We start from the raw sequence: 18,535 nt of genomic DNA on the forward strand, positions 1-18,535 counted from the left end.
TTCCATCTAATTTTCCCTGTGTCTGAGCAGACACACAAGCTATCTGAGCACACTCCGGACCACGGTGAGCAACATCAGATTTGTACACAGAGGCCACACACCAGTACCACGCCTATTCATAACTTTGGATCATAGCAAGTTACATGGCTTATTATAAGAACGAAATTACAGCAACAATGTTCAATAGTTTACTTTTAGTACAGTATAATTGATTCGGCCCACTTAAAATGAAAAAGACCAAGATCTAGTTGTTCATGGGATGTGTACCATAGACTTCATAATTGTACATTATGAAGTCTATGTGTGTACTGTTCTATGTGAGAGTCCTGCTTTAACCATGGGAGAGTCCTGCTTTGGCCTAGGTAAGGTCCAATTGTGGCATGCATGAGTTAATAAATAAAACATAATGAACAACCACAATGTATCACACTATGTGACTCCCTCATTAAAACTGTTCAGACAATAAGGACACTCAAGATTCCTATTCTCTGTGTCTGAGCAGCTACACTGCAAAAACACACCTCCTTAAAACTAGTTCATTTCCCTCGTTTTCAGTGTAAATCTACAGGAAATAAGTGAAATTATCTGCCAGTTCTTCAAGTTAATTTTTCCTCAGATTTCTTGAAATAAGAAAAATAGCTAGCTAGCTTAAAAGATATTTTAAGCAATAAATTAGTATATTTAATCTTTAAAAAGCTTTGAAAGGTCGGAAACGTTCTTAATTCAAGAATAGATATTGTTCAAAACATTATTTTAAAGCATTTTTTTCGACACCTGTCACTTATTGAGTTACGTTGCAAAAAGGTACAGAAAACAATTTTGTTGGTCTAATGAACAAGATTAGTTCAAAAATTAGATATTAATTAATACTGTCGCGCTTGCAAAGATTGGCAGCAGAATGTTGCTTTAGTAAATCAACAGAGGAGTCAAACTCACTTTTCTCCACCAATGGAAGCGTTGCATTGCCGTATCGAAAGCACCAATGGGAGCGTTTTTACATACAGTATGTGATGTAGTATTCATTTATATTGTATATTTTATGTTGTATAACTTTAGTTCCTATGTGAATATTATTTCCTACTTTTTTTGTTGTGGTAGGAGGGTTTTGTATTGAACACGGGGCCGTGTTGGTTATTATTATAGCAGAGAAGACAACTGTAAAACAACAAAGACAAGTCAACTGTGCCCCGATCTACCACTCAAGAGATCTGATGGACTCAAAAAGTGGGTTACGATTGCATATTAGTTTGAAAATCGACCGGATCTACCGTATTTTTACACGAGTGACTTCCAGTCTCCCCGGTCTGCTAGCTAGTAGTATTGATGCAGCAGGGCCGTGTCTCGCATCAAATAAGAAACTCTGCCGTTCTTTTCGCCTGCATCGCGTTGAGCCGCTTCTGGGACACGTCTAACACGCGGCCGCACGGCAACTGGTGTGCATTGGCTGACTGACTTTAACGGCCGCGTTTCATTGTGTTCTCGCGGCGGCCACGTTGTCGCGCCACTGACGTTTCTTACTGTCCTACCGTGTTAGTCCTCATTATAGTAGAGAAGACGGAGTAAATATAATCTACACAAAGAAACTGTAACCCGATCGACTCACAGCCTTGAAAAGTAAGGGTTACATTACATCAGAAACTCGTTCGGTATGCCTCCGTTCCGAACCGAGCACCAAGTACCGAAACGGTTCAATACGAATACATGTACCGTTACACCCTTACTTTCTGTTGAATTTTAATTTTTTGCGCTTCATAGATTTTCTTGTGCGCTGAGTGTGTGCAAGCAGTGCGCAATTGCGCACGCGCGCAGCTTAAAGGGAACATTGATGACGGCACTATTTTAGCTAATCAAATGTGATTATCCCTTTCCCGTTATGTCATTAACAACCATCATCACTTGCACTTTTGCTCGAGTCTAGTACTGTGTATGTGCATGGGTATAACTGACTTCACAAAATGGCTACACCCATAAGCTGTGTCATATTTTGTGCTCAAACATTGTTTTCTTCATTATCAGATTCAGATGTCCTACAAATTTGCAATTTGCACACTCGAATAATAAATTTAACATCAGCAGTGAAGTACATCAATGCCAAAGTTTTTTTACAGTGGCCCATAATTCAGCGGTATCCACTGACAGCCACAGAAGTCCAATCCATATGAAGTGGGAGGGCTGGCAACAAATGAACAAATGTTTATTTGCTGCCAGTACCTCAGTTCAAATGGACTGGATGTCTACTAACTCGTTTGAAATCACAGCAGAAGGATGAGAACAGTCAGATGATTGGATGTCTATCATCATCAATGGCAATGAACTTTAAACCGTTTTCAGAAACTACTCACTTCTTGCAAACTACTGCCACCTACTGTTTAAATATGTTAAGAAATTTGTATAAAAAAAGGATCCATCTATTTTTTTAAGATGGCAAAATCAGAAAGATCACTCTATTTAGATCTTATTGGCTGCAATTGACAGTGATAGACATCCAATCCATTTTAATGCCAACCTCTCCCAGTAAAAATTGGACGTCTATCACTGTAAATAGCAACCAATGAGTTAATTTCAAATGGTAAGGGAAAAAACAGGTGAAAGTCTCCCAGGGTCATTCTAAAAAGTTTTTAAAACGCATTTGACATGGCAGCATCTGAAGGATGAACTGTAGCAATTTGAGGCTGGCTGCACAAAGCAGCACATGGAAAGTCAACAAGACAAGCCAGTGCTCTCAATCAGGTCATCCTGAGAAATGTTGTCTAAGCTGATGACTTTGAGTAAAGTGTTCATTGAACCCTTTTTGATGCAGAACTGACTTCGTCCTTCAGACACCCATTGCTATAGTATAATTGTCAAACATGTGCAAATGCTAAAGTTCACGCCTCTGTTTGATTCAGGAGACAAGTTTTTGGAACCAAAATAATGTTGAGGACTGCATAAACATGATTACCTTTAGTGTAAGTTAAAAAATGTAAAATGCAAGTGTAAAAAATTCTACATATTATGATATACCTGTAAAAAGCTCTTGTGAGTGGACAACTCATCATTATGGGCAGAAATGAAATTCTTCAAACTGAATTATCCTTTCTTAATAGTCAAAGTTTGGTCCAGTTTACGTGAACTAAATAATAAATACATTTTTGGGGGATTGAGGTGGTCTTTGCGTACACAGACATCACGTTTTGCGCCATGTTGGCACTAAGATTTACATTTGCTCTACAAGTGTGGTTTACATGACATAAATGTGATGACTAGATGTGTTGATGCTAGGTCTCCCTTATAATTACATCTGCAAGTAGGTGAAACTTAGGGAAAGCGGAGGTGACTTATTTAATTCTGTATTCTGTGTTTGTTTGTCTGTATATTTGTGTTTAAAATAACTGAAGAATGAAAAAGGGATAGTATCAAACTTGCAGGATATGTTTGTGATGTGGATCGGGGATGATTTAACTTTGAGGTAATGAGGTCAAATGTCAGACAGGATTGAAAATGAGTCAGAGGTCTGCTCTGAGTGCTCTGCTGGTTACAACGGTATGAAAAAGTATCTGAACCTTTTCGAATTCCTCACATTTCTGCATAAAATCACCATCAAATGTGATCTGATCCTTGTCAAAATCACACAGATGAAAAAACATTGTCTGCTTTAACTAAAAACACCCAAACATTTATAAGTTTTCATATTTTAATGAAGATAGCATGCAAACAATGACAGAAGGGAAGGGGGAAAAAATAAGTAAGTGAACCCTCAGCCTAAGAAGACTTAAAGAGCAATTAAATCCAATTTTTACCAAACAATTTAAATCCGGTGTGTGCCCAATCACTGATGAGTGTTTTAAAGCTGCCCTGCCCACAATAAAACACACACCTGGTAAAAAATTGTCTTGATTAGAAGCATTGTCTGATGTGCATCATGGCTCAGTCAGAAGAGCTGTCTAAAGACCTGTGATCAAGGATTGTTGATTTGTATGAAGCGGGGAAAGGATACAAAACCATCTCTAGTCTGGATGTCCATCAACCGACAGTCAGAGAAGTTGTCTACAAATGGAGAGAGTTTGGCACTGTTGCTTCTCTCCCAAGGAGTGCCCGTCCACCCAAGATGATGCCAAGAGTTCAGCGTAGAATACTCAGAGAGGTAAAAAAGAACCCGAGAGTGTCTGCTAAAGACTTACAGAAATCACTGGCACAGTCCAATATCTATGTGCAAACATCAACTATATGTAAAACTATCGCCAAGAATGGTGTTCATGGGAGGACTCCACGGAGGAAGCCCCTGCTGTCTAAAAAAAAAAAACATTGTTACTCATTTAATGTTCGCTAAAAGGCACTTGGACAATCCACAGAAGTTTTGGCAAAATATTTTGTGGACTGATGAAACCAAAGTTGAATTGTTTGGGAGTAACGCACAACGTCATGTGTGAAGGAAAAATGGAACAGCTCACCAACATCAACACTTCATCCAGACCGTGTAGCATGGTGGAGGGAGCATCATGATTAGAGGCTGTTTTGCTACCTCGGGGCCTGAACAACTTGCAATCATTAATGGAAGAATGAATTCAAAAGTTTATCAGGATGTTTTGCAGGAGAACCTTAGGCCGTCTGTCAGACAGTAGAAGCTAAAAAAAGGATGGGTACTGCAACAAGACAATGATCCAAAACACTGAGGTAAATCAACTTCAGAATGGTTTCAGAAGAACAAAATACACGTTTTGGAGAGGCCAAGTCAAAGTCCAGACTTGAACCCCATTGAGATGCTGTGGCATGACCGTGATTCAAAAGACAGCGATTCATGCCAGACATCCCAGGAATCTGACTGAACTACAGCAGTTTTGTCGAGACGAATGGGCCAAGATTAGTCCCGATCGATATGCCAAACAGATCTGCAGCTACAGGAAGCGTCTGGTTGAAGATTTTGCTGCCAAAGGGGGGGCCACAAAATATTAAATGTGATGGTTCACTGATTTATTTTTCCTCCTTCTGTAATTGTTTGCATACTAACCTCAATAAAATATGAAAACCTAGAAGCAGACACTGTCTTATTCATCTGTGTTTTTTTGACAAAGATCTGATCACATTTGATGGTGATTTTATGCATAAATGTGAGAAATTCCAGAAGGTCCAGATACTTTTACATACCACTGTATATGTATGTGTATATATATGTATATATAATAGTGATGCACGATAATACATTTTTCAACCGATAACCGATATTTTCCTCCTCATTCCAACCAATAACCGATAATGTCAAGCCGATAATTCTATTAAAAGATTTATGTAAAATTTTAAAGTATACACAAAAGAAAATATTACAGTGCAAAAATATAATTTATTGCTTTTTTTATAACATAAAATATGAACAAGTCGTCAATTCCAACATCTAAATAATGACAGATTGTCTGACATTGTGTAATGGTAAACTTTTGGCAACAATTACTTACAGAGTAAATACCTAAGCTGCACAAAAATGCCTTTCAAAGTAAGCCATTCCTAACATATATAACATTAATACACTGCAAAACACACCTCCTTAAAACTAGTCAGTTTTAAGTGTAAATCTATTGGAAATAAGTGAAATTATCTGCCAGCGCTTCAAGTGTATTTCTCTCAGATTTCTTGGAAGAAAAATAGCTAGCTGAAAATAATCTTAACAGCCTTATTTTATGCAATACATTATTATACTTAATCCTAAAAAAAAAAAACTTGGAAGAAGAAAAGATTTTGAATAATATTTGTGGCTACAGAATATTATTGTTATTTCATTACAACAGGAATGTGCATATTTAAATTGATAAGTGTTAATAAGTGCCAATAAGTTTTGATTATCTACTGTGACTGTAATTCAGCAGACAAATATGTTAAATTAATTTGAAAAGTGATTGCTAATGTTATATGCTTTGTTGCACACTGTGAAAATGATTAACTCAAAAGAGCGAGATGTCATGTACCCATTCTGCAGCGCTTTGTTTACATTTACGGCACTCACGACATTTGCTTTACAGCAGCTAAACTGATACACGGCAGTACTATTTGGATGGAGTTGGAGCTCGCATCTCCGTGCGTGTTGTTTTGTGCCTGAGTTTTGTTAAGCCGAAAATAAAGGCAGCGTGACAAAGTCATCTGACCGCTCGTCATTTTACATACTGAATGCATTATTGACTGGCTGACTTTGTTTTCTCCATGTTTAAATTGTCATCTAACCACTTTGCCGTCATGATAAGCTTGCTTACTGGACATCACTTTTCCAAATGTACGTGGTGAAAATGTGATTGGCATGTTTTTCATGAAGAATGGTGGTCGTATAAACTGCATTATTTTTTTATCCAGGGCTCTCGGGTCATTTCGGTAAAAAAAAAATAGTGTCTCGTCTCGGCAGCGGCTACGTTCGTCCAGATAATCCGCCCGCACCGGCCGGTTCGCCGCGGCGTATTCGGGGCCTGGCTCTGCTCGCACGCCGTGAGGGAACGCTCGAGAAACCGGGGTGTTCGCCGGAGGTCCTGAAGCCGGGGAACCGGGGTCTGCCCGCCCCGCCAACGGCGAGGCGGCGGCCTGCCAGACAGGCCAGAGCGGCGGGCTCCGTCGGAAGACAGCTACTTGCCGACTATCGGTCTCCAGTCGTGCCGGTGTTTAGCCTTAGATGCGAGTTTACCACCCGCCTCGGGCTGCTTTCCCAAATAACCCGACTCTGTATCGTCACAGGCTCTGTACTTTAACTTAGTGTTTACAATAGCTTTAGCATTCCCGCTAGCAGCAGCCTCGTATTCGTTCCAAAAATCTTTGTGATGCAGTTTTAAATGGATGCTTGGTTAGTGGTTTTGAATGAGGACGCTTTCTTTTGGCCTCGTGGAACTTCTACGGTACATGTTTTGCAGATGGCGAGAGCGTCGTTTTTTTAGTAACAGCCGCCATAATATTCAACTACTTCTTGTCTTGTAACTCCGCCTCCTCAACCCCTCCTCCCTCAGGGGCTTCAGAGAGGGGAAGGGTTGAGGAGGCGTCGTGCTGAATTCTTCGGTTGCGCACATTTGGAGGCTAAATCAAGTATATAATTAACGGATTGCATTATCGGTAGAATTTTTTTATTATCTCGATTATCTGTGTGACGTCATAATTGCCATTATCGGCCGATAATTATCGGCAACCGATATTATCGTGTATCTTTAATATATATTAAAGATATTGTGATATTGTGTATCTTTAATATATATTAAACATATTGTGATATTTAATATATATTAAAGATACACGATAATATCGGTCACCGATAATTATCGGCCGATAATGGCAATTATGACGTCACACAGATAATCCAGATAATAAAAAAATTCAACCGATAATGCAATCCGTTAATTATATACTTGATTTAGCCTCCAAATGTGCGCAACCGAAGAATTCAGCACGACGCCTCCTCAACCCTTCCCCTCTCTGAAGCCCCTGAGGGAGGAGGGGTTGAGGAGGCGGAGTTACACGACAAAAAATAGTTGAATATTATGGCGGCTGTTACTAAAAAAACGACGCTCTCGCCATCTGCAAAACATGTACCGTAGAAGTTCCACGAGGCAAAAACAACGCGTCCTCATTCAAAACCACTAACCCAGCAGCCATTTAAAACTGCATCACAAAGAATTTTGGAAAAATACGAGGCTGCTACTAGCAGGAATGCTAAAGCTATTGTAAACACTAAGTTAAACTACAGGGCTTGTGACGATACAGAGTCGGGCTGTTTGGGAATTCAGCCCAAGGCGGGTGGTAAATTCGCATCTAAGGCTAAACACGGGCACTACTGGAGACCGATAGTCGGCAAGTAGCCGTCTTCCGACGGAGCCCGCCGCTCTGGCCAGTCCGGCAGGCCCGGGGCGGGCCGAGCCCGGTTCCCCGGCCTCGGGACCTCTGGCGAACACCCCGGTTTCTCGAGCGTTCCCCCACGGCGTGCGAGCAGGGCCAGGACCCGAATACGCCGCGGCGAACCGGCCGGGGCGGGCGGATTATCCAGTACGAACGTAGCTGCCGCCGAGACGAGACACTATTTTTTTTTACCGAAATGACCCGAGAGCCCTGGATAAAAAAGTAATGCAGTTTATACGACCACCATTCTTCATGAAAAAGTGATGTCCGGTAAGCAAGCTTATCATGACGGCACAGTGGTTATAAGATAATTTAAACATGGAGAAAACGAAGTCAGCCAGTAAATAATGCATTCAGAATGTGAAATGACGAGCGGTCAGATGACTTTGTAACGCTGCCTTTATTTTCGGCTTAATAAAACTCAGGCACAAAACAACACGCACGCGGATGCGAGCTCCAACTCCGTCCAAATAGTACTGCCGTGTAGCAGTTTAGCTGCTGTAACACAAATGTCATGAAAGCCGCAAATGTAAACAAAGCGCTGCAGAATGGGTACATGACATCTCGCTCTTTTGAGGTAATCATTTTCACAGTGTGCAACAAAGCATATAACATTAGCAATCACTTTTCAAATTATTTAACTTATTTCTCTGCTCATTTACAGTCACAGTAGATAATCAAATTCTTAAATCAATATTATGTAGCCACAAATATTATTCAAAATCTTTCCTTCTTCCAAGTTTTTTTTTTTTTTTAGGATTAAGTATAATAATGTATTGCTTAAAACAAGGCTGTTAAGATTATTTTCAGCTAGCTATTTTTCTTCCAAGAAATCTGAGAGAAATACACTTGAAGCGATGGCAGATAATTTCACTTATTGCCAATAGATTTACACATAAAACTGACTAGTTTTAAGGAGGTGTGTTTTGCAGCGGATTAATGTTATATATGTTAGGAATGGCTTACTTTTAAACGCATTTTTGTGCAACTTAGGTATTTACTCTGTAAGTAGTTGTTGCCAAAGGTTTACCATTACACAATGTCAGACAATCTGTCATTATTTAGATGTTTGAATTGACGACTTGTTCATACTTTATGTTGAAAAAAAAGAGCAATAAATTATATTTTTGCACAGTAATATTTTCTTTTGTGTATACTTTAAAATTTTACATAAATCTTTTAATAGAATTATCGGCTTGACATTATCGGTTATCGGTTGGAATGAGGAGGAAATTATCGGTTATCGGTATCGGTTGAAAAATTCATTATCGTGCATCACTAACATATATATATATTTATTTATAAGTAATCATTTTTTGAAATAATACTTAAATAACATTTTTTTTATAAATAAATAACACTATATTTATAACTAATCATTAGTTTAAAAAAAAAAAAAATTAAAAAAAAAAAAATATATATATATATATATTTTTTTTTTTTAATGAATAAATAACACTATAAGTTAGTAAAATGTTACTCAAAACAAAATTCATATGATGAATAAAACAAAGCAATAAACTCTAGTTATGGCCCCCAATAGCACTCTAAGGCTAGGTTCATACTGCAGGTCTTGATGCACAATTCAGATTTTTTGTAATATCTGTTTTTTTTTTTTTTGCCGTGCCCGTTCAGACTGCCTTTGGTCATTGAGCCTGTTCATGTATCAAGCAGGCGCACTGATTCGCTGTCCGAGATGTGCTGAGTAAACTGACCCGTATGCGCAGGAGCATCAAAATAAATGACACATTAACAAAATGACACATGTTGGCTCAACGTCATTCAAGGGTGATCATATATTGATTTCCAAAAAGAGGACACAAATAACACATTAATAATACCCCGTTTAGTCTTATATTCATTCTTATATTCAGTTCGACTGTTGTCAAGCCCGCCTCTTCCCTAAAAACCACGTTCAAGCTAGGCGCTAGTGCTAACGCTCCATCACTACCGTAGCGCCATGTCTCGCTCACTCTTTGCTGACATAATTGCTGCATGAATTCTGATTTGGGGGACTTGACAGTTCAGACCACAACCACATTCTGGAAAAATGTGGCCCAGATCGGATTTCAACCACATACGAAAGTGACCTAGATCGTATTTGAAATGGTTCACTTTTATGCGACTATTTCCGTTCAGACCGTCAAGTTAATGCCTCACTTGAGTAAGAAAAACACGAAAAAATCGGATTTGTGCATGAAGACCTGTGGTGTGAACCTATGGAGGTAGATTTGTGTCTTTATTATTCAATCAAAAAAAAAGTTGCTTCAATCAAATAAAAAAATGCTTCAATCAAAATATATATTTTCAATCGAAGAAAACGTCTCTTCAATCAAAAAAATGTGTTTGAATGCAAAAATAAATTTGAAACTCAAAAAAATATATTTGAAAACTATTTTTCTTTGATTGAATTTTTTTTTTTTTTGATTTAAGTCAAGTTTTTTTTGATTGAAACACCATTTTTGATTGAAGTCATGTAATCTTGCGTTGGGACCACATTTTGGCTAGGACATTTGTGTCTTTATTATTCAATCAAAAATTAAGTTGCTTCAAACAAAAAATATATATTTTCAAAAGAAAAATCACTTCAATCAAAAATTTTAAAAATATTCAATTGTAGAAAAAAAGGTTTGAATGTGAAAAAATATTTGAGACTCAGAAATTCGCATTTGAACACTTTATTTTTCATTCAAACTGTTTTCTTTGATTGAAGCAATCCTTTTTGTGTTTGAACCATATAAGGGGTAGGACATTTGTGTCAAAATCATTCAATCGCAATAAAAGTTGCTTTAATCAAAAAATTATTTTTAATCAAAGAAAAAAATCATTTGCAAAAATATATTTTTTTTGAAAATATTTTTTTAAATTTGAAATATATATATTTTTTTATTGAAGTGTCACTTTTTTGAAAAGCAAAAAGTTTTAAACTCTTTTTTTTTCAAAGTGGAAAAAGTTTTGAACACACTTTTTTTTTTTTGAAGTGGGAAAAGTTTTGAAGGCACTTTTTTTCGATTGAATCATTTTGACACAAAGATTCAACTTCAACGCTAGTTCCGGTGTGTTTGAGTGGCAGTTGATTGGGCCAATGGCATAAAAGTATGAAGCAAGAATAATGGCCATTGGCCACCAGGTCTCCATCCAGCCATCGGAGTCTCCTGGAGTCCAAGCCGATTATAGGGCACTGGTACGGGGGTGTAACATCAATCAAAAATGGTGTTTCAATCAAAAAAAACTTGACTTAAATAAAAAAAAAAAAAAATTTTTCAATCAAAGAAAAATAGTTTTCAAATATATTTTTTTGAGTTTTAAATTTATTTTTGCATTCAAACACATTTTTTTGATTGAAGAGACGTTTTCTTCGATTGAAAATATATATTTTGATTGAAGCATTTTTTTATTTGATTGAAGCAACTTTTTTTTTGATTGAATAATAAAGACACAAATCTACCTCCATATGAACCCAGCCTTAGGTTGACTTTAAAAAAAAAAAATGTACTATTGAATTATTGGCTGCCATCTACAAAGATAAGCATCCAGTTCATTTTACACTGGGAGGAATAGCTGTGAATGCTCATCATTCAGTTCCATTGAAGGCTGGAAGGTTTAGCAGCACTGCCAGCCTCCCCTAGTCACAATGGATGGGACGTCTATGAATGGCAGTCAATGAGATGAACAAGTGCCTTTTAAAGGGTTAAAGTAGGTTGAAATGTTACATCATCATTATCTTACCAGTTACTTTTTTTTAGATGTTTATGATACAACCAAAATTAAAGGTGCAGAAATGTGAGATGGAAGGCAAATGCTTTGAAGAAGAGTAAAACAAAATGAAAAAAACATCTAAAATCTACATTATGAAAATACAGTCCTAAAGAAAGAAGTTCGGTACTAGTTAGATGATGGACGAGAGTGGACTACATACAAGATTTGAACGTTACCTGTCCCCCTTTTGGCTGGTACTTGATGTTGTCTATGGAGCCGACCTTGGACCGGACCTTCTTGAAGTCAGGTAGAGGTTGGTTGATAACTCGAAGCTGCTTAGGAGTGGTGGCGGGGGATTTGGGCGGCGTGCGGGTCACAGCCACCCTCCTCTCATGGGACATCAAGCTGAGGGAGCGAGGGGTTCCCGGGGTCCTTGAGGATGATGAGCAGCTGGGAGGGGTCCCGGGGGTCATGGCGCTTGAGCCAGGGGTACGTGGCGTGGAGTGACCACTGCGGGCTGAGCGGGAGCGTAGTGGCTCTGAAACTGTTGAAAAGAATGCTGTAGTTAGGACCTCCTCTTTTAACTCATTGGCTGGCATTTACGTCGCTAGACGTCCAATCCATTTGCATTGGGAGGGTAGCTGCGATCATTCATCATAAAATATAATTGAATCCTTACATAAAAAATAAAAAAAAACAACAACACTGTGCAGCCCCGTTTATTGATCTGTCGAAGGCTTTTGACACAGTTGATCATTGTATTCTTTACAGCTGAAACGGTTACTCAAATAATTCGAGTAACCGGTAACTGGATTTTAAAAATTGATCGAGGAATTTTCTCTGCCTCAAGGAATTGTTTAATTTCCCTGCTCTAAGCATGACGTTTTGCCCGGACTACTTCTAATGCGGCACAACGCGCTGACGTCACATGCGTACAGGAAGAAGACAGAGGCGGCGGATTTATTTGTCATTAATATAGATATAACAACGAAGACATCAACGAAGCGAAAAGAAAGGCACCAAAAAAAAGCTGAAAATGTCAAAAGTTTGGGAGCATTTCAAGCTGAACGTAGCGCTAATAAATAAGATTAACATTACTGTACCTTGCTAACGTAACGTTAGCCCTGCAGAGGGCTAGTTTTCTGTTAATTATGACTACTGTTGATGCGTGGCTAACATGTTTTACATACAGGCTTTATTTAATCTGTAAAAGAACACAACACTGCAGAGCGATGAGGGTGTTAAATAAAAACTTAATAAAGCTTACTGTCAATTTTAGCTCAGTTGTCATTGATGGATAAAACTTAAAAACTTAGATCTTAAAAATAGCTTGACATAAATGGAAATTTAATGGAAACACGTAGGAAAAACTTTTAAGTGATGTGTGCTATTCATTTATTTTTTTATTTTTTGTAATACCTAGTAAGTTTTTTGAGTGAATGCAGTGAATTTGTTTTTTCCTTTTAGTCACATCTGAGATTCAATTGTTGGATGTTTTCAACAATGTACATCTAAAATTAAGACATTAATTGTCTAAAAATGGTTCAATACTAGGTGAAATGTCTTGTTTTCCCATGTATATTTATTTACCTAAAAAAATATGTTCTATCCAATTACTCGATGAATCGACGGAATTTTCAGTAGAGTACTCAATTACTAAAATATTTCGTAGCTGCAGTCCTACAATTATTCAAAGACGTGTGAACATTGGCATCTCAAAACAGACTGTTTTGTTGTTTGAGCAGTATTTATCAGGCTGATCACAGTATGTGCAGGTCAAAAGTGTTACCTCCAGCCTTTCAATACTAAAACTGGTGTGCCTCAGGGCTCCGTCCTTGGGCCTTTACTTTTTATTATCTACAATGATTGTGTTCATCAAAATGCTGTTGAGGCAAATTTTCATTTTTATGTAAATGAGACTGTAATGTACTGTTCTGCATCTACTCTAAATCAGGCACTCTGCCAGTTACAGCTTGACTTTAACAATGTACAGTGTACCCTTTTTACCCTGAAGCTTCTTATAAATGCTGATGAAAACCAAATTCATGACTTTTACAAGGGCGAAATACAGGCCCATCAATTACTACTGTTCAGGATATGGAAACTGAAACAGTGTCACAGTTTAGGTATCTTGGATTTATAATTGATTATTCGCTGTCTTTTAAATCTCATATTTAGCATTTGGTCAAAAAATTGAAGCTGAAAGTGGGTTTTTATTTCAGAAACAAGGCCTGTTTTTCCTTCGATTCCAAAAAGAGGCGTGGTGAATCAACTTTTATCTCTGTACTTGACTACGGCGATGTCCTTTATTTACGTTCATCTGCTCATTGTCTTCATGCATTGGATACTGTCTGCACTGCTCATTGGATGGTCTGCTCTGTCCACCTGTAAACTCCTTTCACTGCTATCTTTGTTTATAAGACCATTCTTGGCCTGCTTCCATCTTACTTAGGGAATTATCTCACACGAAAAAGCACTGGAAGTCAGAACCTTCGGTCTCAGGACTAGTTTTTATTGCCTGTAATGAGGGTCCGCAGGGCTTTTAGCTATGCTGCCCCTTCTGCACGCAATGAGCTACAAAAAAACCCTAAAATTACAGGATATAGTGTAACTTGATGCTTTTAAAGGGAAGCAAGGATAGAAAGACTTGTAGTACTTAAAAGATTAACGTTATTATGAGTTAAAATAATTTCAGATTAAAACCCCTCTTGATGTTTCCGTTTTTATACAATTTGTAAAATTAGTTTAACTAGTAGGTTGCCACTGTTGTTGTTGTCGCAGGGCGGTGACGTCACTGGGTTACGCTGCCGGGCTTCCAGAGTATGACACTAACGACATAAGCATGTCATCTGCTCAGCCCTTTCAATTTGAACCCGAGAAGAACATTAATGAGCATGACAGCACTATCGATATTTCACAAAACGAGCAGCAAAAGCAAAATGAACAGGAAAGACTGGATGAGATGTGACGAGAGTAGGACATAACCGGTGTTCTGCCAAAATGTGCGACACCGGCGAAACGTCTACAAGAGGCGAATTTGACACTCAAAGTGCGCTTTCAGCTTGTTTTGTTTAGATGCATACATACAGAACATACTAAAGATGCCTTAAGAAAATACTTAAACATAGTAATATCAAATAAGGGTGGTTTAAATACGCTACGTGACTAATGTGGTCAACAGATCAACAATCTGCTTTAAAGCTACCACAAGAAAACACTATGCTTAAAAGTATGAGAGGGAAAGACATGCAAAAAGTATTTGGAGGCAATGAAAGGTAATAAAAAACTCAAGAAAAACACAAATAGTAAGTACTCGCCGCTTTTAACCGTTGTGCACATGTGTTGACGTCTCGCAGCGTAAGAAGGAATTGCAGAACACCGGTAGTGTTCCTCTAGTGACGGTGACAAACTACGTCCTCATCCTGAGTGTCTATTGCGCGCATAAAACATGGCGCCCTCCGTAGGTCAAAACATGTACTACAATTAGAGATTTTTAAATCAATGGCAATATTTTATGTGTTTCTATTAACATATTTTAGTAAAATAGAACAATTGTGGCTTATTAGAGCCTACAAGTCTTTAAATTCAAGGTTGCCTTTAAGGCTCTTCTGAAAGACCTGGAAGCAAGTACATTTGGCAGTAGATGCTATGAGAGATGTAGATGCTGATTCTGTTTTTTATTATTATTATTTTATGAACTGCTTTTAGTGCTTTGTTTTTAACTGTGTTTGTTTGTGCAACTCTGTGTTTGTGCGGCCCCCGCCTGTCTTGGCCAGGACTCTCTTGCAAAAGAGATTTAAATAAATAATAATAATAGTAGTAATAAATAAATAAATAAATACATTTGCATGTAGTGTTTCCCTTATATAACCCAAAAGGTCTTGTCCACATATGTGGATGCTATGGGCTAATGATAGACGATATTGCTTTTCAGCATCACTGTCATAGGAAGGTGCTCATCACTAACCAAGAACTCCATGAACTAAGATGCCAAAAATACTAAAGTCTCCCTACCTGTCATACTGGGAGCTCGACCTGTCCTGTGTTCTGCCCTCATTACAGCACGGCAGGCTGAAAAATGATGAAAAAAAAATTAATTTCAGGACAAGAACATTTTATGCAAACGTGTGACATCTTGGTGATTATCTATTACACAACATAGCAAAGCTTTTTCACACAATCTACCATGAGCCCTCACATACAGTATTAATATTCATGCAAATATTGACTGAAGGAGTAACTAAAAACCAACATTAGAGGAACAGCAGTCTACCTGTGGGTCTACGTGGCGCTGTTGAACCAGAGCTGGTAATGGAGGTTGAACTGTCTTCATGTTCATGGTATGCACGGCGAGTAAGAGAGGAGGCTTGCCGTGGCATTGAAGATCTCTTATGAGGGCTTTGTGATCGACCATCCTGTGATACAAAAACAAATGCTCTCTTTAGCTGACGACAGACACTCTAGACAGTTTGTTTACAGTAGGCTTATTTATGTCTTTCATTCATTCTTGGAATCCTTGCAGTTAAATGCCACATTACAGTCCACCTACCTTGGCTTTGAGGGTTGTAAATACTGATGTTGTGGGCGGACGTGGTCCATCTAATGAGGTAACCATTGTGGACATGAAGGTGTGTGGCTTTGTTAGGGCAAAATGCTGAGCATGGCACTGAAATGGTACACAAATGAGGCCCTGGGGGGGAGGGTGAGTGGCACAGCACCAAAACACAAGGCACAGGATGACAAGGGTGAAGATAACGCTGGTTCATGGAGCTTTTTTTTTGGTGAATATGTCAAAGAAATTTAAAATAGCTTCAACCAAAAATATAAACAATGAGTTCCCTTGGCAAATCTGCTGCTTTGAGATTACCAGCAGATATTGGTGAAAGACAGATAGATAGATGGCCGCACAACTCAAAATTGAACAAAATGATGCCTGATTATTGTTCTTCAGTGACATTTAGGATATGCATGCATTCAGTTTTTTAGACACAATAATTGTCATAATGATGTTGGAGGAGTGAAGCAGTCACAGAAAAAAATGTCACAAGGTAATTTAACACCTACTCAGTGACTTTAAATGAATAACTCCTGCAAACAAATCCATTAACTGTGCAGTCAACACAGCCATTTTGTAAAATAATGAGTAAATACTTAAACCTACAATATGAAGCAAAACGCATCAGAACTGACATGTGATGTCATATTTATGCAGAGATGAGGACTTTAAAAGCAACAAAGGTCGGCAGTATTCCCTACAAAATCATAAAATATGATCATCACATCAGTTTTCTGAATTTGATCTTTCAGAAAAAAATAGCGAGAAAAAAAAAAAATCCAATAATCAACCTTTGAGGCTATAGATAACATAATAAAATCAATACCAGTGTTATTTTTGAAAAAAGATCTGTAACAACAAACTAAAGAACACAGACTGAAGTAGGGGCATGAAAGTCCACCAAAATAAAATGCCCCCCCCAAATGTCTTAATACCCCAGTAAGGTTGTTTAGAAATATTGGAACAAAACATTCTTATTGCCATTCTGCGTAGGATGGTTGGCAACAAAAACCTGCCTGATGCCAAAATGGTGGCTGTAAAAATAACTGCCATTTTTTAACAATTCTTGGCAAAATACTGAGCTGCGCACTAAAATAATATGTTGAACTCCTTGGCAAAACACACGCTTTCAATTGGAAGTACCAATGTGTGTGACCAATGAGGATTCTAGAATTGGAACATAAATAGAAATGCCAAAGCGTATTAAGGACAGTTAAAATTTGAATGTACTGTATATTAAAAATCCAAACTGAATACAATATGAATTTTTCCTAAATGGTCTGTTGCCAAATCTAACACTAAATTGTTAGGCCTAACGGAATTCACTCACCATTGCTCTGTCACAGGACCGTCTTGCAACTGTGAGAGGCTGACGATTGTCAGAAACTGTCTCTGAAAAAGACAAAGACTTCATGTTGATAAAACTTATCCATGTAAAGAAAGATGAAATTATTGAATCAACACAATGTTGCGCCAATCTTGCAAAGTATGCTGAATGATACAGTATAGTCCACGGTAAAGTCATAAATAAGAACTACTTTGTAGGCTTTGACCCTTTATTGCCCACTCATTGGCTGCCACTGACAGCGCTAGACATCAAATCCATTTGGACTTGGAGAACAACAGACAGAACAGAAAAACAATAAATATTCTTATTTATTTAAGGTATTATATTTTATTTTATCTCTTAAATGAAAAGATAAAACTACAATTAATCTCTTCGCACCGAAAATGTTTATTAATTTACAAAATATATATATTAAAAATAAAAAAAAGTGAATTACAAAAAAAAAACCAAAAAAAAAAAACGTTATTTGTTATTAATGCTATTTTATTATTTGTTAACTTTAACTATTGGGGCCATAACCTGTGCCATAGACTTCACTATCAGTTGACAAGACAGCTCCCACAAACATTGCGCCACGCCTTCCTGTTGGGGGCCAACCCAGACAGAGCTGAGTTGGCGTTCATTGTGAAAGACTCAAACACAAACGCCGGATTTAGGTGGAAACAGGATGAATGTTTTACTCCATACAAGCAGGCAGGATTGTCTTAAGAGTGATTTGGTCGAAGATTCAAGGTAATTATTATATAACGAGCCCCATGCATGCACTTTCAACTTAAAAGGCTCTTTGTTTTGTGACTGCTGCCACATTGGATCACACAGTAGCGTAATTTCAGCTCGAAATATTTACGTAAAATGAATGATAAATGACCGTTTTTTTGCTTTTAGCCAAGACTCTAGACTGTTCTATGTTCATATCTATAGAAATTTTGGATATGTGCGCATTTATTGACAAAATTTGCAACTTAAAAAGCTCTTGGTTTTGTAATGGCCGCCATATTGTATCCATTCACAGTAGCGTAAGTTTACATTCAAATGATCAGGTAATTTTCGGCCAAATGCCCGTTTTTTGGGCAAAAAAGTAGTAATTTGGACATTTCTGC

At 37.8% G+C, this 18,535-nt stretch overlaps 1 protein-coding gene across 6 annotated transcripts in view; it reads right to left on the minus strand.

The window, feature by feature from the left end:
- Nucleotides 1–18,535, minus strand: part of LOC130926717 (microtubule-associated protein 2-like) — a 120,045-nt gene that overhangs the window by 12,883 nt on the left and 88,627 nt on the right. For 3 of the 6 annotated variants that reach the window (XM_057851817.1, XM_057851823.1, XM_057851820.1), the window contains 5 exons: nt 17,418–17,479; nt 16,082–16,222; nt 15,806–15,947; nt 15,547–15,603; nt 11,769–12,076 (listed from right to left, as the gene is read on the minus strand). In XM_057851817.1, coding sequence (XP_057707800.1) covers nt 11,769–12,076; nt 15,547–15,603; nt 15,806–15,947; nt 16,082–16,222; nt 17,418–17,479 — 710 coding nt within the window. The remainder of the gene's footprint in view (nt 1–11,768; nt 12,077–15,546; nt 15,604–15,805; nt 15,948–16,081; nt 16,223–17,417; nt 17,480–18,535) is intronic. The other 3 variants (XM_057851821.1, XM_057851818.1, XM_057851819.1) reach the window with 2 other exon arrangements.

The sequence above is a fragment of the Corythoichthys intestinalis genome, chromosome 12, assembly GCF_030265065.1.
Source record: "Corythoichthys intestinalis isolate RoL2023-P3 chromosome 12, ASM3026506v1, whole genome shotgun sequence".
Taxonomy (NCBI): domain Eukaryota; kingdom Metazoa; phylum Chordata; class Actinopteri; order Syngnathiformes; family Syngnathidae; genus Corythoichthys; species Corythoichthys intestinalis.